The 21,100-nt window shown below is 55.8% G+C and overlaps 1 protein-coding gene across 9 annotated transcripts; it reads right to left on the reverse strand.

Annotated features, from left to right (window-relative positions):
- Positions 1–233: 233 nt before the first annotated feature.
- ATP8B3 (ATPase phospholipid transporting 8B3) lies at positions 234–21,000 on the reverse strand. Of its 9 annotated transcripts, XM_074337478.2 has the most exons (28): positions 20,145–20,306; positions 19,304–19,362; positions 18,739–18,830; positions 18,108–18,221; positions 17,165–17,263; positions 16,763–16,824; positions 16,144–16,216; positions 15,951–16,021; positions 15,415–15,497; positions 14,194–14,352; positions 13,591–13,679; positions 12,813–13,003; positions 12,522–12,730; positions 11,492–11,520; positions 11,245–11,401; positions 10,616–10,804; positions 10,425–10,537; positions 8,670–8,834; positions 8,451–8,562; positions 7,498–7,573; positions 7,188–7,302; positions 6,549–6,930; positions 6,241–6,464; positions 4,260–4,343; positions 3,381–3,620; positions 3,066–3,204; positions 2,748–2,875; positions 234–1,603 (listed from the first exon to the last, which is right to left on the reverse strand). In XM_074337478.2, the coding sequence occupies exons 1-28, from the start codon at positions 20,243–20,245 to the stop codon at positions 740–742; spliced, it is 4,419 nt and encodes a 1,472-aa protein (XP_074193579.1). In that variant the 5' UTR covers positions 20,246–20,306; the 3' UTR covers positions 234–739. The 9 variants fall into 9 exon arrangements, 8 of the variants coding, with proteins under 8 accessions (XP_074193579.1, XP_074193581.1, XP_074193582.1 ...); XM_074337480.2 differs by lacking the exon at positions 20,145–20,306 and adding an exon at positions 20,848–21,000 and having other exon boundaries at positions 11,245–11,520; XM_074337481.2 differs by lacking the exon at positions 20,145–20,306 and adding an exon at positions 20,742–20,998 and having other exon boundaries at positions 11,245–11,520.
- Between the last annotated feature and the right edge of the window lie 100 nt (positions 21,001–21,100).

The raw sequence follows: 21,100 nt of genomic DNA on the forward strand, positions 1-21,100 counted from the left end.
GGGAAGGGACGAGGGAGGAGGGAGTCCGCCTCACCCAGCCTGCCTCTCTCCACTCTGCACCCTGCCCTCTTCGGGCCAAGGCCTTCCCTGAGCCCCCACCCCCTCAGGGCAATACCTTCTACAGGAACAGTTAAGAATCAGAAAAGCCTGGGCCTTTGAGCCAACCAAGCTTCACGACAAACGTCTTGTGGGAACCTGTGTCTGAGGCGTCACTGCCCATTGCTTTCTGGAGCCTGAAGTGAAAGGTGGTTTATTTGAGGGGAAGAAACTAGGGCAGCCTGGTGGGGAAAGAGGCTGTGGTAGTACCGGAATTGGACTTTATCAAGTGCCCTGGGAAGGGCCAACAGGCAGCAGCTGGGGAGCCAGGGGTGGTAAGCAGAATCTGCTCAACACCTTTCTCCCTTTTGAGAGCAATAAAGTTTTATGCACATTAGGTACTCCAGGGTGAAGAAGGAAAAATAAACAAACAAATAATACAAGCTTTCCCTGTAAATCCCCCCCCACCCCACCCCCGCCACTAGAAGACAGTGCTCCTTGAGACTCTTCCAGGATGCATCAGGGAAAGAAGCATTGGAAAAGAGTGAGATTCAAAAAAAAAAAAAAAAAAAAAAAGGAGTGAGCCTCAAGGAGCTCTGGGGTCAAATGGACCCCAGTTTATTAGTAAAGGAAAAGGACGTGGAGCCCTTGTCCTCGGGGGATGCCTTGTGCTTGCTGGTTGGCATTTACTGAGCCTGGGCAGTCACTGTTGCTTACGAGGCAGGGGTGGCTGTCCCATCAGAATAGGTGGAACTTGGCTCCTGCCAGGCACTGGCAGCCGCTCCACGGGTGACGGCTGCCTCTCGTCGTGTGAGGGCTCCACCTCCATTGACTGCTGGCTTGTGGATGAGTCTTCCCTACTTGGTGGCAGAGTTTCCACCACAGGAGTGTGGGTCTTGTTGGGAAGTGGTGCCTTCCCCTCCTGTTGGGGCTGGGGCTCCTTTTGCCCGATATATGACCATCTTTTCCCGGACAGCAGCGACATCTTCCAAAAGGTCATCTTCTCCTCCAAGGACGCTGGCTGGCATTCTGAAGACGACTGGCCTGAAGGCAGTGGCTGGCTCTCAGAAAGTGGCAGCTGGCTTTCTCTGGGTGACGGTGGCCTCTCCTTGGTTGTGGGCAGACTATCGGGAGGAGAATAGAGCCCCTCCTGCTTCATCGGCAACTTCTCATGGAAAGACCTGGATCGCCAGTTTGTGGAGGCAGCCACATGTTGCCTCTCCGCAGTCGAGGAGCTAACCACGGAGGCAAGCCGCATGTCCTCGGACATCTTCCCCCGGTGCTGGTGCCTCTTCTTCCCCAGGAATGACATCTTCCTGTGGTACCAGGGTGTCTCCTTGCTGCTCGGGTCCAACTCTTCATCGGGTAGGCTCATGTGATCAGACAGCATGTCTCCGTTGACCCCTGGTGACCCCCGAAGAATTGTGCCCTGTGTGATGAGGTGCGCATAGCCCTCCCGGTGGGAGAAGGCATAGCTGGAGCGCCGGGCATGTGACGCACGCTGTATGTAAGGCAGAGGCTCCACCGTGATGATCCCCTCTGTCGGGGTCTCCTCTTTCTCCTCCTCCTGCAGAGCAAAGGGGTGAGCAAGGGTTATCAGGCTCCCACACTGTTGATTGCTCTCAGGTCACCTGCTCCCAGTTGGGGCCATTCAGAGCCCTTGGCCACCATTTATTGGCCAGGCTCTTCTCTACCCAGTTGACTCAACCAGAGTCCTCCCTGGGACCTGACTTTGGATGAGCCAAGCACAGTCCTTCACTGGGACTTGACTCTGGACCAGCCACCAGGTGCCTTAAGTGCCCTCAGGTGGCAAAGCCAGGAGCGGTTAACCATGTGGCAGCCATGTGTCCAGCCTGTGTGGCAGAATGTGACAGGTTTGTGGCCATAACTTGGCCCACTATTCCAGCCAATTCTGCAGTCCCTCCCAGCTGCTACCAGTCCTTCTAGGTTTTGGTCACCTGAGCCAGTAAGTCCCTGTCACCTTTTTTCATTGTGGTAAAATAGACATGACTTAAAACGGACCATTGTAACCATTTCTAAGCGCACAGCTCAGTGGCATTAAGCACACTCACATTGTGCTGCCATCCCCACCATCATCTCCAGAACGTTCCATCTCCCCAAACTGACATTCTGTCCCCATTAAACACTCACTCCCCTCCCCTCCCCCAACCCTTGGCCCCACCGTCTACTCTCTGTCTCTGTGAATCTGACTCCTCTGGGACCTCCTGTGAGTGGGATCACACAGTGTTTGTCCTTCTGTGTCTGGTTTGTGTCGCTGAGCATCATGTCCTCCAGGCTTATCCACGTTGTACCAAGTGTCAGTGTCCTTCCTTTTAAGGCTGGATAACATTCCATTGTGTGGATGGACCACACTGCATTTCTCCATTCATTTGTCCATGGATACTTGGGGTATTTCTAAGCTGCCCCTTTGCCTAAACCATTTCTAGGTCATTTCTGTCATCTCAACCCCCAAGTCCTAGAGAATTTATGATGAAAATCTGACGATGTCAGCACTGGAACAGGCTAGCCTCCTCCATCCTAGGAAGGACGGTTTCCCCCTGGGGTCCTGGAGCCTTTATTTGGCCTGATGACACTAGGTGTGCATCTGGGTCTCTGCCCCCTTCCCCCAGCCTCGTGTCTCCTTGGAGTCCTTGTTCCCAGCACAGGCTGGGATCCTGGGAATGTGCAGTGGGGACCCCAGCCTCCCTCACCTTGGGGTATGGCTTCTTGAGGGCTTGGTAAATGACACGCAAGGCCAGTACAGGCAGAGTGTTCAGTGACACATTCAACAGGACCACCAGCAGGATGGAGGGGCGGGACATCACGTTGTGGTCAGCATCTGGTGACAGGATAGGGTCACGGCCCAGCCTGAGGTGGAGCTACCCAGGGCCTGCTCGGTACCCCCTCCTCCTGACACCCCACCCTCTTGTCCAGTTTTCACCCCCAGGATGCCTTTGTACAAACTCCATGAAGCTACAGGTGCCCCCCATCTCCAGGGGTGGCTGCCCTGTCCCCCGCTGGGGGCTCACACAGAAACGGGAAGGTGTTGGGCGAGATTATGAAGAGCTGGAAGCTCTGACTGGCCCAGGTTACGACCGCGTAGAAGAAAAAGCTGAAGAAAATGGCCAGCACGAGCAGGGCCGTCCAATACTTGATGATGAGGATGACCTGAATGGGGAGGGAGGGGTAAGCCAGGGGCGGGCGGGGCAGGCTGGGGCCAAGCCCCTGGGGTCCATGAAGGGCACCTGCTAAGGCCTCCCAGGCAGAGTCACCATGTGGTGAGACCCCTGTGGCCTGTGTCGCAGGCCCCGCCCAGGGATGGGGCAGGCAGCAGCCCTGCCTACCTCTATGGTGATGGACAGCAGGCACGAGAGGGCCACCACCACAGAGAAAGACTGATAGTCACTGAAGCTGAGCGGCCCGGCCGTGTCGTAGCTGATCCACAGGGTCATGAAGAAGTTGATCAGCGAGGTGGCCGTGCCGTGGGCGATGGCTTGGAGGAAGACCCAATAGTTGAAGAGCTGGTCCTTCTGGCCGGCGACATACAGCTCAGGCAACTCCAGGCTCTGCTCGGCACTCACGTCCTGGGGGAGGGGTGAGTTCTGGGAGTTGGTTGCACAGTCATGAGCACGTACTGGGCTGCTCTTGGTGTGCCTGAGTGATGCACGTGAGAATGGTGGAGATGGTGAATTTTGTTATTGGTGTTTTACCACAATTTAAAAACTTTTTAAAACATGAAATATAAAATCTCATTCCTCAGGCCACATCAGCCACACCTCAAGTGCTCATCATTAGAGACCCTTGGAGGGTGGCTCCTGTCTGGACAGCGAAGGCGTGGGGCACCTCTATGGGATGGCCCTAGTCCAGCCCACTTAGCCAGGGCCTCTGGGTGATGGGGGTTGGGTAAAAAGGAGAACCATCTCTTCTGATCCCCTCCCCCCATTGTACAAAGGGGCAGATAGTGGGACTGGGATTTGGGGATCCCACAAAAGGGTGTGGGTAGCTGGGCAAGAGGGCTCCACCCACTGACACCGCCATCAGGCTGGGCTCTAATGGGAGCAGTCACATGGTAACGGGCAGGGAGTGAGGTGCTGAACTGAACTCCAAGGCCTAATGGTCTCCCAGCCCCACCCCCACTCCACCTCAGGTCCCCGGGGGGCCAAGGTGGGGCCAAGACAAGAGCATCTCCAGGGAACAAGAAGGGTACTCCTGCACTGGCTCACCTGCTCAAAGAGCCCGATATAGAGAACTGGAAGGGTGGTGTACAGCACATTGTACAATGCCAGGAACCAGCCTTCATACAGAGGCTGGGGAAGGGAGAAAGAAGGGACACTGCAGTTAGTGGTCAGCCCGCAGATGCCAAATTGTCAGAAATGGAAATGCGTCTTTACCTGAGGAGACCCACCCAAGCTGCCTTAGCACCTGTGGAGTAGTCTCAGAAAGTCACATTTATAATCAAGGTTGAGGCTAAGACCAGGGTTGGGTTAAGTGAGATTTGATAAAGGCTGGAAGATAAAAGGCAGAGAGAAGAAGCATGGTCCTATTCTTTTAAAACAGCATCTTTGAGTCTTTGTTTTAATTGGATGGCTTCAATACAGAGCTACAGGAGGGAAAATGGCTAGAGAATGTGTTTTTTTGTCATTTTAGATTTAGGGAGTCACTGATGGGTAAAAGAGTTGGAAGAGACCCTATGGACAAGTAGCCCAACTCTCTTCCTGATGCATGAGTCCAGTCCGGTTAAAAGGATATGGGTTTCAGTTCCAAAAACCATTTTATGTACATTCTGGGATTGGGCAAAAATACATGATGATCCAGAATCTTACAAGAATCTAGTTTCTCATTGTTGAAGACAAGAGTCGCAAATGAATACCTGGAAAGGGCTAAGCTGAGCCTCGTCCTTCGGGACTGGGATCAGAGGGAGCAGTGTGAACTCACAGCTTTTAATACATACAAGATAGACAGATGGATAGACACAGATATGGAAATACAAATAGGGACAGAGGCAGCGCGTCTGCCCATGGGCTAGGATGTGCACATCTAGCTTTGTCTACTGAGAGGGAAAAAGCACCGCAGGGGCAATGAGCATGCCAAGCACTTAGCTCTTGGTGTCTAACGACCGTTCTCTAATGAAAAGAGCTCCTATGGGAACAGCCGATTCCAGGGTTGGGGAAGGGAAAGAATAAAATGAGCCTGGAACTTCTTGTAGCACCTGGAAGTGAAGGTGTGCTCAGGGGAGAGCAGGCACAGGTCCAAAGGACAAATCAGGGGAACTAGAGCAATGAAATATACAATAAAATAAATATCCAGGAGTCCATACCATTACTGATCAAAGGAATAATGGCACAAATAAATAGGGGGAGAAGGGATGGTTCTGCTCACAGAAGAATTCCAGTTAACAAACGTAGAAAGACTAAATGCTGTCCCACCAAGATTGGGAACAAGACAAGAGTCCCGCCTTCCCCACTGCTGCTCCACACGGCACTGGAGGTGCTAGCCAGTGCAATCAGTAAGGAAAGGAAGTAAAAGGCATCCAAATTGGAGAGGAGAAGGAAGACCATCTCTGTTTGCAGGTGACATGCAGAAAATCCCAAAGGATTCACAGGAAAGCTCCTAGAGCCAATAAATAAATTCAACAAACTTGAAGGGCACAGATTGACATTCTCACACACACAAAAGCAGCTGTGTTTCTACACACCAGCAGTGAACACCCCCAAAGGGAATTAACAAAACAATTCCATGTATAGCAGCATCTAAAGGAATAAAATATCTGGAAATAAAAAATAAAAACGTCACCCCCCTATGACTTTTCTAGGGCTGCAAGGGGCACATCTAGTGTTCACCATGATACTGTCAAGAGTTGTGACATCAGGGACCCAGCCCCCACAGTCCTATCTTCTCAGGATCACGCTCTTCTTCTCACCCCTAGAAGGATGTGCCTTTGGAGCTCTGCCTTGGGTTTCAAAACTCAAATTTGCCAACTAGCCACGAAAATGTCGGGCAATGCTGGGCAGGAACCACACTCTCCCCGTATCTGGATTCTATATCTCTATGAAGGCAGCCACAGAAAAGGCTACGTTGCCCTGTGACCTCAGACAAAGCCTGTCCCACGAGGACCCCAGTGTCAGCGTGACTGCTGCCCTCCTGGAGGCCAGGGAAAGGACACAGCACCCTCAGGCAACCTGAAGGGCTGTCACTGCAGCTCACCTGGGCAGTGAAACCACTGTAGAAGGCATACCAGATCTGGACCATCATGCTGGCCAGCGTCTTGTACACAAAGTAGCGCAGGAACTTGCAGATGCGCATGTAGGACCAGCGCCCGTGCACCAGCAGCAGCCGCCTCAGGAAGCAGAACTGGGCCAGCACGTAGTCACTGCTCAGTACGGCCTGCATCCCTTCCTTTCCCGCCAGCCCCACGCCGATGTCCGCAGCTGCGGGGACACACGGCCCGTGTGTCAGCCTGGGCCAGCCCCAGTGCACCGCACACCTCCCCGGGCCTGCTGCCTGCCACCTACTCTTGATCATGTTGACATCGTTGGCGCCATCGCCGATGGCCAGGGTCACCACATTCTGGTATTGCTTGACCAGTGCCACAATCAAGGCTTTCTGCTGGGGCGTGAACCGGCAGCAGATGACTGCATGGCACTGCAAGGCCAGTGCCATGAAGGCCTGCTCCCGCCACGCTTCGGGGCTCTCGTGCATGTCGGAGTCCTTGCTCTGCGGCCCCAGCCCTGTGCTCTTCAGCTGGGTCCCGAGGATCCGCCACATAAGAGAGATACGCCTGGCCTGTAGGAAGCTTGTCCTCTGCTCCTCCCGCTCCTGCCAGGACTCCATGTCCGTGTTCACACTTCTCACCAGCGTCCTGGGCTCATTGCCCAGGGGCAGCAGGAGCTGATCCTGGCCAGTGAGCAGGGTGGGGGTAAGGCGGCGTGTCACTCTTCCTGCACCCCTCTGTCAGCTCCCCCAACTGATTACCCCTCCGGGCTTCTGTCCCAACCCGAGGCTGGACTTGACTGCACCCCTCTGAAAACCGTCTCTCAGGGCGGCATTCCCTGGCTTTTCCAACAGTCCACCCCCACCCCCCGCATGCTGCTCCTCCCAGCCCATCCCAAGTGCCGGGGCCCGCCTGAGGTCAGCCCAGAGCTGACACTGACCAGAAACTCCCCACTGATGACCATGGCCACCTTGACCTGTGGCAGGAACCAGTTCTTCAGAGAGCCCTTGCCACTCAGCAGGTTGTTGTTCTCCCAGTAGGCCTCCAGAACTTGACTGTGGGGACCAAGCTGGGGTTTAGCCATCCCAGGCACAGCTTCCTTCCATCCCCTCCCCAGCTATGCCTCCCTCTGGGAGTCCAAGCAGCTGGAGGCTGAGGACATTCTGCAGACCCCGGGGGCCACATCTGAGCCATGGGTGCCTCCCCACCCTGCCCCCACCAGCTCATCCACTTCCACACCCCCTCCTTACATTATCTCTTTCTCCTCCAGAATGAACATGTCCTCAGAGAGCAGCTGGCAAGCAAAGCCGATGTTCACTGCTGTCTCTGCAAACCAGCCCCGCTCAGCACCTCAGCAGCTCCCTACCTGGATGTCACACCCACCTCGCCATAGGCCAATCACAGCAGCATGCAGTGGCTATGGTGATTGGTTCCGAGGAAGACATGTGACCCAGGCCGGCCAATGAGAGCCAGCCCTGAGACTTTGGCTGTAGCTCTGAGCAAAGGGGCCTGCATGCCGGCTGGCTGGAAAGGGGCTGCCAGACTGAGGTGGGTCTGGGGCCAGGGCCAAGGGGCCATTAGACATACTGTGCCTAGGGCCTACTGGCATTTTCAGGAACCCACAAAAATGACTTAATTTCTTTTAAATCAGAAGGGAAAAAAAAGTGAATATAATCCAGTCTGGTCATTTGTCTTTATACTAACACAATTGTAAAATGTCATTTTAAATATTTTGTTTGTGCGTCGTGCCCACAGAAGTGCTAATGTGGCCCTGCTGGCACCCACACCCAGTGGGGACCTGGAGACCCTGCAGTGGGGTGGGGAGCATCAGGGCTCCAGGGCCATAGGAACTGAGGTTCCGTGCTAGCTTTACCCCTATGTGGCTGGGCAACCTCCATCAGGTGCCCTGAGGCTCTGAGCCCAGCTGGACCCATCTATCACACAGGGTAAAAAGGGCCCCAACTCATGGGGCCGCTGTGAGGGCCAAACACTCTACAAATGCTTGGTACAGTGCCACAGCCTGATGGAGGTGCCCGCAACTCTAATTGTTCCCATTTCTCCCTTCCCAGGGACAAAGTGGAGGGGGTGGAGGCAGTGCTGAAGCCAGACCAGTGGGACATGCTAACGGTAGTGCCCAGGCACATATGAGCTCTCTCCCAGCAGTCTCCCTTCTTCCCTGTTGGGGGCGCTGCCCCGGACCCACCTTGCTTGTCCCCTGTGAGTACCCACACTTTGATGTTTCCTTGCTTGAGACACTGGATGGTTTCAAGGACCCCGTCCTGGAGCTTGTCCTCGATGGCTGTGGCTCCCAGCAGCTGGGGGGTGGGGGCAGGGAGCAGACTGAGCAGGGACTTGGCTCCCCTGGCAGGGGCATGCAGGGCTGGGGCCGGGGTCCTGGTGCCCACCCATCACGCATGCCCACCTGGAGGTTCTGCTCCATCTCCTCGTACACTTGGTGCAGGGCGCGGGCCCGGTTCTGAAGCAGGATGCCAGCCTCCTGGAGCCGATGGTGCCATTCTTCGTAAAAGTCCTCATCCACCCTTTTGTAGGCCAGGCACAGCGTGCGCAGCGTCTGCTGCGCAAAGGACTGGGAGCCGGCCGGGCATTCTGTCACTACCTGACTCCCCTTGCACTCCTCCCAGCCCCTTGCCCTCTGCCTGGGCTTCCCAAACCTTGCCCCCCACCCATGGTCTGTCCTCACCAGAGAAAGTGGGATCATATGCTGCCCTGCTCCCCACCTGTTCTGTCTCACACCCCCACCAGAGGCCCAGTTCTATTCTGCCTTCAGAACTTTGCTCTGCTGTGACCCCCCCCCCCCCCAGGAACACCATCCCTATGCTGTGTGGAAATTTCTAACTGTCCCCGAAGACCCTCTCAGCGCAGCCCTGCCAGACCCCTCCCCAGTCAGGGATCCCACAGCGCTGGACCCCTCCCTCTGACCCCTGGGCTTAGGAATGGCTGTACCCCACACTCTGCCTCACTTTTCAAGGGCTCTGGGGATGGGGAGGGAACAGGAAGAATCCTGAAGGACCCTGTCTCCAGCCCCCCAGGAAGACCCAGAGCTCACTCTCCCCAGGGACACCTTGGGGGCTGCATAGCCACAAGGAAGGTACCCATCATGGCTCCTTACTTCCCTCTTACTCCCTCCCACCAGGCTTTCTACCCCAGTGGATGGCCCAGGTCTTGCTTTCCTTCTTAACTGGAGGTTCCCTGGCCATCAGGAGCTCCAGACAGGTCTTTGCCCCTCTTGTGCCTCAGTTAACCCATCCGTTCCACGGGGTGGTCAAGCCAAGCCATCTTGCTGGGCTCTGGGTCATTGTTCTGACTGCCCTTCCCCAGTTCTTAGTCAGAGACCAGCTGCCTGTCCCCCACAGCCCCTCCTGGCAGAGCAGGGCCCTCTGAGAGGTTCCAAGTGAGGGGCACAGGGCATTCTTTGCACAGACATCATCACTGGCCCATATGCTAGGTGATGCTGGGGGCCCAGCAAAGCCCTTGGGGAAGCCCCACAGGATCGGGGTTGGGTCAGAGAGGGGGAGGCTGGCATGACATGTCAGCCCCATGTTAGGGTCAGGCAGGAAAGTCTTCCTGGAGGTGGGGTCCTCATGGCAGAGCCTTGAGGACCAAAAGATCCTGAGTGACAAATGAAGAAGGCATCCAAGCAGAGGGAACAATATGTGCAAAGGTCCTGGGGCATCATCTGAGCATGGAGGAAACTGCAAGCCAGAAACTGGGGTCCTAGGGACCCCCACCCCCCAGAGGGGAAGCAGAGACCAGTCTAGAGAGGTCAGCAGGAAACAGAAAGACACAGCTTCAAAAGCTTGGCTGAGGAGTTTGGGCTACACCCACGAAGATGAAAGATTTGGGGCAGGGAGGGTGAACGTGTCCTGCAACCCAGACATAGCTGGGATAGGTAGGTGAAATCCAGGGCCAAAGCCCAACCACAGAGTGTCCTTGTGTGACTTAGAAAAAGACACCCCCTCTGGGCAGATGTAGCTTGGAGTTCAGCACCTCCTTGCCGGTGTGTGGAGGGGACTAGGGGAAGTTCTTTGTGCAGTACACAGCCTGGCCAAATGTACATGGCCACGCTGGGTACCTGGAGCCATTTCGCTGTACACTGTCCTCCTCTGCCTCCCTCTCTGTCTACCTCTACCCTTCCTCCCTTCCCACAGGAACTCACGGCCAAGGCCTGCTCTGTGGTACATTTTGTCAAGCCCTTCTTGGACAAGCGATCAAAGATGACGGTGTCAGCGCCTTTTGTGTAGAGGTAGATGGAGCCCTCGGGGTTGCGGACTGTGGAGGGAGAGGCCTGGCTGCCCACCTGTGCACTCTCCTCCCCGCCCACCTCCATCCTGGGGCCACGGTGCTCACCCAGCACAGACATCCGCTTTCGGATGCTGTTGAAATCCATCATGGCCAGGACCTGGTACACTCGCTTCTCCCCCAGCTCCATCACCGTGATGCTGTCCTGGGTGCGTGCCAGGAACACGTAGCCGAAATTCCTGGCCGCTGTGACCAGTGCCTCCTCATCAGGGGAAGCTGCCTCGTATACCAGCTGGTCTGGTGGGAGAGGGGACCCCAAGGTGTGGGGTGTAGGGGCTCATTCACTGAGAGCCTGCCATCTTTTAGGACCCACTACCCATCTGTGGCAGGTCCCGTTTCCATCTCTATAGCCCAGGGGAGAAAATGGACACAGTGGGCGCTTACTGGGTATTGACAAGACAATGGTCTCTTGGGCCAGCACAACCTCTAAGCCCAATAAAAGAAGGTAGACACTTGGGTCCCAGTCTAAAGGACCTTCCCCTCCCAGCTCAGTAACAGAACTTGAGCCCTAGGCCTGGACGCCCTCTAGGTCCAGTAGAGATGGGGCTTGGGACCAGAGCCTGAGCACCCTCTAAGCCAGATGACAGGAGCCCTGGGGGTTGGGCTGGACCACCTCAGGAGCCGCCTGAGCACTCTTGCAGGAGGGGAATGGCGTGGGGTGGCCCACAGGCGCTCACTGTCTTTCTGTTGCACCATCACGGTGTGGCAGATGGCCAGCAGGCGCCAGAACTCCTGCACCATCCGATCTTTTTTGTCAAGCACGGTGCTCAGGAGCCTCGCATTGTGGAAAAGCAGTTTCCCATCGGCAAACCTGTTCCACAGGTAGGGGTTCTCCTGCGGGGCAGGGGCGGTGGGCAGGCCGATTCTGGGTGGGTCGCTGCCTGGGCCCCCACCATCCAGTGCTGCAGGGCGGCCAGCACTCACCTCACGTAGGGCCTCCTCCTCATCTGGGCCTGGGGAAAGACCCTGCTTCAGGCCTTGACTCCCCAGGACCACTCCGGGTCCTGCAGTCCCCTCCCTGCAATGTCAGGCTTCCTAGAACTGCTGCATGCAGACAAGCCAGGCCTGGACCTGACACCTGGACAACCAAGGACCCCGCCAGCTTTGCCTTCTGCACAAAGGAGAGAACGACGGGCCACGTCTCCCGGGGGCCTCAGAAAAGCAGCTTTGAGTGGGACTTGGCCCCATGGAAGGAATCTTGTTTGATCTGTTTGTGGTGTTTTTTGAAACTCAGACTTGGCCGCCTACTTTGAAAAATTAGGTGATTTCACATAGAAACGTAGGCCCCAAGCGCTTCTAGAAACATGAGAGAACCCAGCCAGGGATTGCTGTCGCTCGCCACAGATACCACCACTCCCTATCACCCACATCTCAGACCCTGGTTGAGGGTCAGGTAGCATTTCCGTTTGTCATACTGGTGACTGCCCACTACACCCAGTTATCACCCAGCTGGGTCCTCTGTGAGCTCTCACTCTAAACGTCCCTTAGTTATAAACTAGACTAGGGGTCAGCAAACTACACCCTGCGCTACTGCCAGCTTTCGTGTGGCCTGCGATCTAAGAAGGGCTTTCATTTCTAATTGGCTGGAGGGACATTGAAAGAATATTGTCTCGTGACATGTGACAATGCTATGAAATTTGAAGCTCAGCGTCCACATGCAGTGGCTGCTTTCCCAGGACAAGGGCCGAGTCTCCAGAGATAGTGTGGTCGGGGGGACCTACTGACTCGCTGGCCCTTGACAGGAAAAGCCTGCTGACACCTAAACCAGCCGATGCCTTTGGCTGTGGTTTTGCGACTCAGTGGGAGTGGGGCTGAGCGCAGGGCATGTCACATATCCCTGAGGCCCACTCAGGTCTCCATGAGGTCTCAGCCCCCCAGGGGTCCTCCTGTACCCCAAAGCCAGTCCTTGCTGGGTGGCCCCGTGGGGAAGGGACATGCCGGGGCTGGTCCCCACCGTAGATGATGCCATCGATGCAGCATTTCTTGAAGGTCATGATGTTCTCTGTGAGTGTGCCCGTCTTGTCTGAGAAGATATACTCCACCTGGCCCAGCTGGTCACTGAGGCTCGTGGTGCGGGCCTTGGCAGGCATGTCATGGGGCTCGTAGTACATCTGCACATCCCAGCTGATGAAGATGCTGTTCCCCAGGTAGATGAACTCAGCTCTGCAAATGCACAATGCTCACATGTGGCCTGCTGCCCTGAGCTTCTACTTGTCCCGGCTGAGGGGGGGGTGGGGTGACTCACATGATAAACATGGCCATGGGCACCATGACACTGAGCAGGATGACAAAGCCCCAGAAGATGAAGAAGGACTCGGTGGCCACACTGTACATGTGCATCTTGGACACGTAGTGGTGCTTGGCCTTGAATTCCGTGACCTTGTACCAGAAGCCCAAGGTCAAGGCGATAGAGATCAGCACCAGGGTCATGAAGATCTGCACAGCGGACAGGAGATGGTGGGGTGTGTGTGGGGGCTCCGGGCAGCACCAACACACCCCAGAGACTTGCCAGCGGGGACACACTCAATATGAAAGGACAAACACAGAGTTGGAAAGCCCCCCCCCCCCAGCTCTACCATTAGGACAGAGAAGGAGGACTGGTGGGGGGAGGTGGCTGGCAGCCCCAGGGGAATTGCAATTTGCAGTGGTTTTGCTGGGTTTTATGGCTGCTACTTTTAAAATTATTACCGTACACTTTTAAAAAGTTAAAGTTAGGCAAAAAGTTAAGAATTATTAAATGTCCGTGGAAGGTAAGTGAGCATTTTATTATCTCCTGTGGTTTTGGAAACATGTCAGGATCAAAATTTATTTTACAAAGACTTTTTTTTTTTTTAAATCATGATTGTAAGAAAAGATTCTCTGACCCACAGACTTGTCTGGAGGATCAGGTTGCACATTTTGCAGACGAGGGAAACTGAGTCCTGGAAAATGACAGCTGGAGCTTCTATCTGTGAAGAGGGGCCCTTTGCCTCCCCCCTCCGGCATGTCCCCCCACCCCAGGGCAGGGGCTCTGGGCAGCTTACCAGGACCACCAGCCTGTTAATCAGGCGGGCTATCTTGGTTCTCTTCTGATGGATCTTGCCACAGTTCCTCATGATCTTTGTGTCAAAACCTGCAGGGTTTGTATCCATCCATCCATCCATCCATCCATCCATCCGTCTTCCATCCACCCACCATCCACTCATCCATCCATCTACTAATCCATCCATCCATCCATGAATCCATTCATCCCTCTTCCATCCACCCACCCACCCACCCATCCATCCACTCATCCATCCATCCATCCATCCATCCACCCATCCATTCATTCATCCACCCCAACCTCAATCCCTCTGTCACCCCACTCCTCCACCCATCCATCCACCTTCCCAGCTGCCCATCCTTCCATCTACATATAAGCACCCCACGTTTTCCAGCCAAACAAAGGTGCTGGCTCAACATGTCCATGTCCATAGTTTTAGAACTCAGGTTCATAGAAGCCATGCCAGGAGCCCCACATCTCATGGCAGCAGACATGCAGCAACCAGGCCTGGCCTTGTGACTTGCTGCCAACGACTTCAGCATTCTCACTGCCGCCCTCCCCCACCCAGGACAGCTCATGCTGCGGAGGCCCCAAGTGGCTGTACCGGCATAGATGACCATTCCATAGCAGGTGTTCGTGTTTCGGATCTTGCAGCCACGTAGGAGGATGTTGCCAATATCCAGGGGGTATTTCTTGCCCTCCCACTCCAGGCACCCCACAAAGTGGTGCATCCGGCTGTTGGGTTCCTCACACACCACCTTGCCTGTGGGTGACCGAGCAGTCAGGGAGCCCATGGCATGGCTGGGCTTGGGACACTTCTCTCCAATGCAGGGTGGGGCAGAGTGTGGGGAACATTCTGTCACCCTCTGGCTCTGGCCACCCTCATGGGTCCCACACTTCCCTAAACTTACCTTGCTGGCACCACCCTTCTCTGCCACCATATAGCTTCCTCCTGGATTCTCCAAAGCTGGCTCTGTCTAGCCTCAGGGCCTTTGTGCATGCTGTTCCCCCCCCGTGGCAGGACTCACACCTCTTCAGGGAAGCCCTCCTGATTCTTTACCCATATTAGTGCCCCCATACCAAGCCCCTTTCTTCATGGTTGCAATCCTGAGATGTCACTAGACATTTTTTCCTGCTGGTGGTGAGCTCTGTGAGAGGAGGTGCCAGCCTCATCCCAGTCATGCTGGGAACCCCAGGGCCCAGCCCAGCACCTGGCACATAGTGTCTGGCCCTCTGAGTAAGGGAGGTCTTTCCCCAGATATCATGAACACACATACAATCAGTGCTTGGATGTCAGAGTGAAGGGGCTGTGGTTTAAGAGAAAGATTCTGCTCCAGCACCAATTAGAGTGTAACTTGCCTTTGCAATAAGACAGGGGAAAAATAGTAATGTATTCCCTTGCTCAGCCACAGGAAACAGTAACTGTACCCACAGGTGTGAAATGTCTCACTTTCCAGGTGGAAAATAAGAAATTGCAGGGGTGGATCATTTTCCTGAACCTGTGCACACAGACTGCCTTTTTGATTAAACAACCAAAAACATCTGCTTTAATGTGACGACATTTTAAAAATAAAATGCAATGCCAGATAAAACAGTGCAGCATGTTTTGCAACAGTAACAGAAAGCACCCCAACTGTTACATGGATTCAGAGGACATGAAACAGGCCTGGGATAAGCCAGCCTGTTAAAAGTTATCCTGACACCCAACACCCCCAGCATATTCCATTGTCATCCCCAAAACCCAGTGAGGTGGGGATCTTTCACACCCGCTGCACAGAGGGACAGATGGAGGCCCAGATGAGGTTGATAGACTGCCACCTCTCACCTTGGAAGGAAGCCACCTTCCTTAAATTGGTCAGTTTGTGATGGGTGACCATCAGGGCCTGCCTGAACTTCAAGTTTGTCTCCCTGGTGATGAGAAAGGGAGTGAGGTGAGAGGTGGGGACAGACGGCACCCAAGCAAGGCATCCCTAGCCCCCTTCCAGAGTCACTCAAACATTTTTGCCAAGCCCCTACTGTGCACCAGCTGCCAATCAAGAGGCTGATACCAAGAGAGGGAGAGGGCCTTGCCCAAGGACACATAGGGTGTTTGAAAAAGGGCTGAGGCCCGAACTTTCTTGCTTTTAGGGTGGCTGCACCTGGCACACAATAGGGCCTCCAGAAATACTGGTGCAAAGAAGGTGGCTCCCTTCATCTGGGTCAATGTTATTGCCCTTGCCAGCCTGCAGGTGCCCCATAAATGCTCCCAGGACAAATGACCTAAATATGCAAGAGGGCTTGAGGAGCCACATTTGGTGGCTGTTGGGGAAGGCCTCGCTGGTGCCCAGGCTCCCAAACCCCTAGTGATGACCCACGCCTCACCCATCGATGTCAGCTGTCTCCACGTAGCACAAGCTGTTGGGCTCCGTGCTGGCCAGCAAGAGCATGTCAGCCTGCGGTGGGGAGGAGTGGTGGGAGGAAAGGAACAGCATGGCCGGGAGGCAGGAGGAAAACAAGCAAGAAGGCAGACCTCCCCCAGGAGCAGGGAGTTCTGGCCAGGCTGACAGCAGCTCACCGGGATGATGTTGTCTTTGTGCAGACAGACGAGGTCCCCCACACGCAGTTTCTTCCATGTTTTGCACAAGAATCTGGGGTGTGGGGGTGGCAGGCGTGAGAGGAAGCCCCAATCAGGCCCAGCTCTGGAGCTCCCAGCCCCCATGTCACCCCCAAACTGGAAGAACACGGTTGGGCAGGGGCTGCAAATGGCTCTGTGGTGCTTTGGTTCCCTGAGTGCCCACATGTGGCAGGGGGACTCAGCCCACACAGGAAATCCAGCCTTCCCTCACACCAACCCCTCCTCCCTGTTCTGTATCCAAGGCCCTTCAGACCTTCCCTGCCTCTCCCTTCAGCTGAATTCTCAGACCTGCGAGGGTTAACAATCTGGTCCTCAGCCCATCATAGGGCCCACTCCAGGCCTGGTAGACAGCAGGCATCTAATAAATGCTGGTTGGGTCCCCGTCAGAATCAACCAGGATATCCGGGGGAGGGCATGAAAGGTTCCAGGCATTCTGCTGGGCACCCTTCCCCGACATGACCTCACCCCTCCCCGACATGACCTCACCCCTCCACCTCCTGGACTGTGCTGGAGTTCCCTTCCTCGGGATGGACCTCCTACACACACGGGGAAGCCTCACCTCTTCCCCACCAGCATCTGGCAGGGCCTGTTGTTGACAGTGTTGTCGCTCCTGTGTCGCCCCTGAATCAATAGGTGGATCTGAGGGGTGCTCCGTCCCCAGCCATGCTCCCTCCCCACACCCACACTGCCCTGGTGTGGGCCCAGGTGCAGAGCACAGTTCCAGATTACACAGGTGGCCTCACTAGTGAGCCCACCTCTGTCCATGGATCCCTGGGGTGGGGTGGGGCTGCTGGGACAACTCCTATCAACAGCAGAAGGAAGGCAGGCTCCACCTGTCACTCAGTGTAGCCACCAAGATGACAGGACCAAAGAGCCATGGGGCACCTGTCCCTTGTGGTAGCAGAGAAGGACTCTGCCCTGCCCCCCATCCCCTCCCCAGATGCTCCCTGACCCCACTTACGATGTCGTCCACCAGGTCTCGGGTGCCCCGGATGACAAGGAGGCAGATAAATGGGGTGAAGAGAGTGAACCAAGGCAGCGTGGAGATATCAGGGATACCCTGACATGGAGGGTAGGTCATTCTGGATGCCCCTCAACCATCTCCCAATGCCTTCTCACCCTGCCCCTCAACTTGGCATCCTGTGCCCCACCTGCCAACCACCTGGGCCCGGGGCCAGCCACCTTCCCCACAAACCTTGGGACAACCGCCCCTCTAGTTCTTCTCCCTGCCTAGAACTTCTCCCTAGCAAACTCATTTTCCTTCTATGCCCAGTTCCTGCGTCACCTCCTCCAGGAAGCCCTACCGACTCTAAGCTTGTTCCTTCCTCAGAACCTTGGCTGTACTGTTCCCTCCCTATAAACCTGTTCCTTACAGTCACCCTTCAGACTTTAGCACCAAGTGAGCCCCAGACCAGTCTGGGGTGGGGGCCATCCCCATCACTGGTACCCACCATGTGGTTTAATGACAGTGGTCCACTGCCGGGTCCCCGGTGTCCATCACAGGACTTGCACGCAATAGGTGCTCAGTGTTTATTAGATGGATGGATAAAAGCAGAGGGAGTCGTGTGGCTGAGGCTGTCCATTCTGGGGAGGGGCTGCACCCTCCTCAGACCTGGGGAGCCAACTAAGCACCTTCCTCATTTAACATATATTGAGCACCTCATATGTGCCAGGACCTGGGCTGGGCAGTGCAAATGCAGCCATGAGGTCACACCCAGTGTGTGAGGAGCTGGACACTTACCCCCAACCACATAGACAAACACACTAAAACAGCCGTCGTGTGTCTGCAGAGCCATGTGATGTGGGTGGTCAGGGAGGGCTGCCTGGAGGAGGTGACTTGAGCAGGCGAAGGAATGGTGTGTGCACAGACACTGACCCCTGGGACTGCCACCACCCCACCCCACCTGGAGGATGATGATAAGAAGGAAGTAGAGGTTGGACACGTGGTGAAACTGCTCGTACAGGTTCAAGGGCAGGAAGGAGAAGAAGTTGTATTTGGCCGTGTGGATGATGTTGCCCTGGAATGAGAGCCAATATGGGGGTGCTGCCAGGTAGGGTTCCTACTGCCTGCCCCACCCCACCTGTCCTTACCATGCCTTCTGGCCACAACCAGCAATAATCGAGCACCCACTGAATGCAAAACCTTGAGCCAGCATTAACTATCTACCAGATCTAAGAACTTAAGCCAGCTATCCCGAGCACCCGCTGAATGCGAGGCCCTCAGGCCAGCATTTACTGGGTGCCTGCGGAGTGCAAAGCCTTGAGCCAACATTAATTGATCCCCTACTGGGTGCAAAGGCTCATGGAGCAGGGCCGTGACCCCAGTATTTTCCAAAGTGAAGCACATGAAAGGGGAGTTTAGGCAGAACCTGATGAACATATTGTGCTTTTAAGGTTTCGTATTAACTTATTTTAACTCGACTGAAGTGGGGCTAATGAGACGAACTCCAGCACTTAAGTTCATGATTAAAATTGGGGAGGGGGGAGGCTGGGTGAGAGGAGAAAGGGGAGGGCAGTGGGCCTGGGTTTACGCACCTTGTACTTCTTCCTCTGCCAACACAGGAAGGACTTCTCCTTGAACTGGTTGTTGTAGGCCCGGTTGTTGGCCTTTACCTCCCAGGTAAATGCTGAAGCCAGGGAGAGCGGGATGTCACATGGGGCATGGACAAACATTGCCTAATGATCCCCCAGAGGAGGGTTAATGGGCCCCAAGGGGACCCAGGCGCTAGGGATGCCCAGCTCATGGCCAGGAGTGTGGAAGCTGGTAAACAAATGCCACCCGGAGCCAGTTCCTAGGCTCAGAGGACAGGCCCTGGGAGACCCATTCATGCCCACTCCTTCTACAGAGGGTAGGTAAACTGAGGCCTAGTGCCAGGCTCCTAGGTGTCTTAGGCTGCATGCCCAGCACAGGTATTTCAGGTGTGCAGCCCCTGATTCCTAAGTCTAGCATTCAGTCATGGGGTTTGGGACTATCTGTAACCCAACAAGAGCCCCATGCTGGGCCTGTCTCCCAGTCGCCACATTTCAGCCACCACATTCTTCAATGCCATCGGCTTCCTCCGTGGACGCGGCACCTCACACTTGGCCCCAGAACATGCACCTGAGTTCTTCTCCTCCTCAAGGTCCTCACGGTAGGTCAGACTGCCCATGCTAGTGGAGCTGTTGGGGAGAGGAACCCAAGGTCACACCAGCAGCCCAGGTCTTGCCAGACTTTGTCCATTACTCTGCCCGCTCCAAAATGTCACCTCCCACGTACATTGGATGGCTCCTCCCCGGGCTCTGAAGTTCCAGCCACTGGCTGTGCATCCTTGTCTGGGTATCTGGGGCCCTGGCTGATCCCCAATCCTGCAATAGCTCCACGTCCACTAGTCCCCCCAGCTAGCATGCTGAGGTTGCCTCACCTCCCATTACAGCCAGTCCCCCAGGGTGAAGGATTCTACTTCCGTTGCTGCCCACCCCCAGGGCTGCCCTTGGTCCAGGCCACCATCTCCTCTCCTGAGATGGCCATACCCACCTCCTCCTAGTAGCCCTGCTGCCCTCTCCTGTCCCAATCCCTGGATGGTACATAATGCCCACCTCAGTAAGGGGCTCAATCAGTGTTGGTTCACTGCCTACATGGGGCCCCAGGGTAATACATTATATCTCTAAGCATGTATAAGAGGGCCAAGTTGTTCTGAGAGGTCTCAGATGGTCTCCGGGCAGTTAACCATGATGGCGGCAGACACCAGACCTTCGACAAAGCCTGGAACCTTCCCACTGGCTAGTTCATGGTCACTCCTTCAATTGCCAGGAATTTGAGTCTCACCAGGGGCCCTCAGCAGCTCCCAAAGTGATCCCTCCACTCCACAGCACTCATCAACTCTGTCCTCTCCAAGCCCTCGCGGGGGCTATTCCCTTCACACAGAGCACCCTTCCCACATGCCTGGTCACTGCTTCCTCACCCTTCTGGTTTCAGCTTATACATCTCAGATGGTCCCGGCTTGTTCAAGTGCCTCCTCTGGGCTCCCCCTCTGTCTGGGGTGTCCCCCATCCCGGGTCTCATCACCCTCTCTCCTCTGTTTCTTTCCCTGTCTGGATCGCCTGCTGAACTGGGAACCTCCCAGGGCAGGGACAGCTGGCATCTGAGTCATGGGTGCCCCCAGTGCCCATAGGGGAGGACCTGGCTCAGGGCCAGCTCTGATGCACCTGGGAGCCTGAGCAGGACCCGTGCCCATTCATCAAATGAGGAGAAGTGAGGATCTGGGTGAGTGAGGCTTAGCCAATGGAACCCAGAGTCCAGAGACCCGGCGCAGGGCAGGTGGGATTGGAGAGGTGCTGGAATGGCCAGAATGCACCCAAAGTGTATCTGCGGCAGCAAGATGCCCCTAGTGCTTGCCCCCTCCTCACTCCCACTCAGCTCATTAGAGCTCCCCATTAGCCCCCGGAAGCCCCAGCATTCCCGCAGCCGCAGGGCGCAGTGTTTGTGGTCCAGCACCCCGGAGCCTCCCTGGACCGGGAGATCCGAGTCCACATCCCTCCGGATCCCGCCCCGCGCGAACCTCTAGGGGAGTCCCCTCCGCTGCCTCAGCGACCTCCAGTCCTCTCTCCCTAAGAGAGGGTGCCCGGGAGCCCGGGAACGCACAGCAGCGGCACCCCGCCGCTCACCTGTGAGGGGGGGGACGGGAGGCGCCGAGCTGCCTGGGGAAGTCCACAGGCGTCCAGGGTGGCGGACGTGATGTAGTTGTCAGCTCGGTGCCAACCGGCCTGAAACGGGCGGTGCGGGTGTGGTCGCGGGGCGGCGAGGAGCCGAAGGGCGGGGCCGAGGTTGAGGGGGTGGGAGATGAAGGCGGGGCTAGGGCAGGTCGGGGGCGGGGCTGTTGGTGGGACCATGCCAGAAGGCGGGGCCACGGTAGGGGCG

The sequence above is a fragment of the Rhinolophus sinicus genome, chromosome 15 (assembly GCF_057876585.1).
Source record: "Rhinolophus sinicus isolate RSI-liver-muscle chromosome 15, RSI-T2T, whole genome shotgun sequence".
Lineage (NCBI taxonomy): Eukaryota > Metazoa > Chordata > Mammalia > Chiroptera > Rhinolophidae > Rhinolophus > Rhinolophus sinicus.

Coding starts and splice junctions, on each gene's coding strand:
- ATP8B3 (XM_019743946.3), bottom strand. CDS start 20,245: ATGAGACCCGGGATGGGGGACACCCCAGACAGAGGGGGAGCCCAGAGG. Junction 19,363..20,144: donor TATAAGCTGAAACCAGAAGG/GTGAGGAAGCAG, acceptor TCTCCCCAACAG/CTCCACTAGCATGGGCAGTC. Junction 13,004..13,590: donor TTAACAGGCTGGTGGTCCTG/GTAAGCTGCCCA, acceptor TCCGCTGTGCAG/ATCTTCATGACCCTGGTGCT.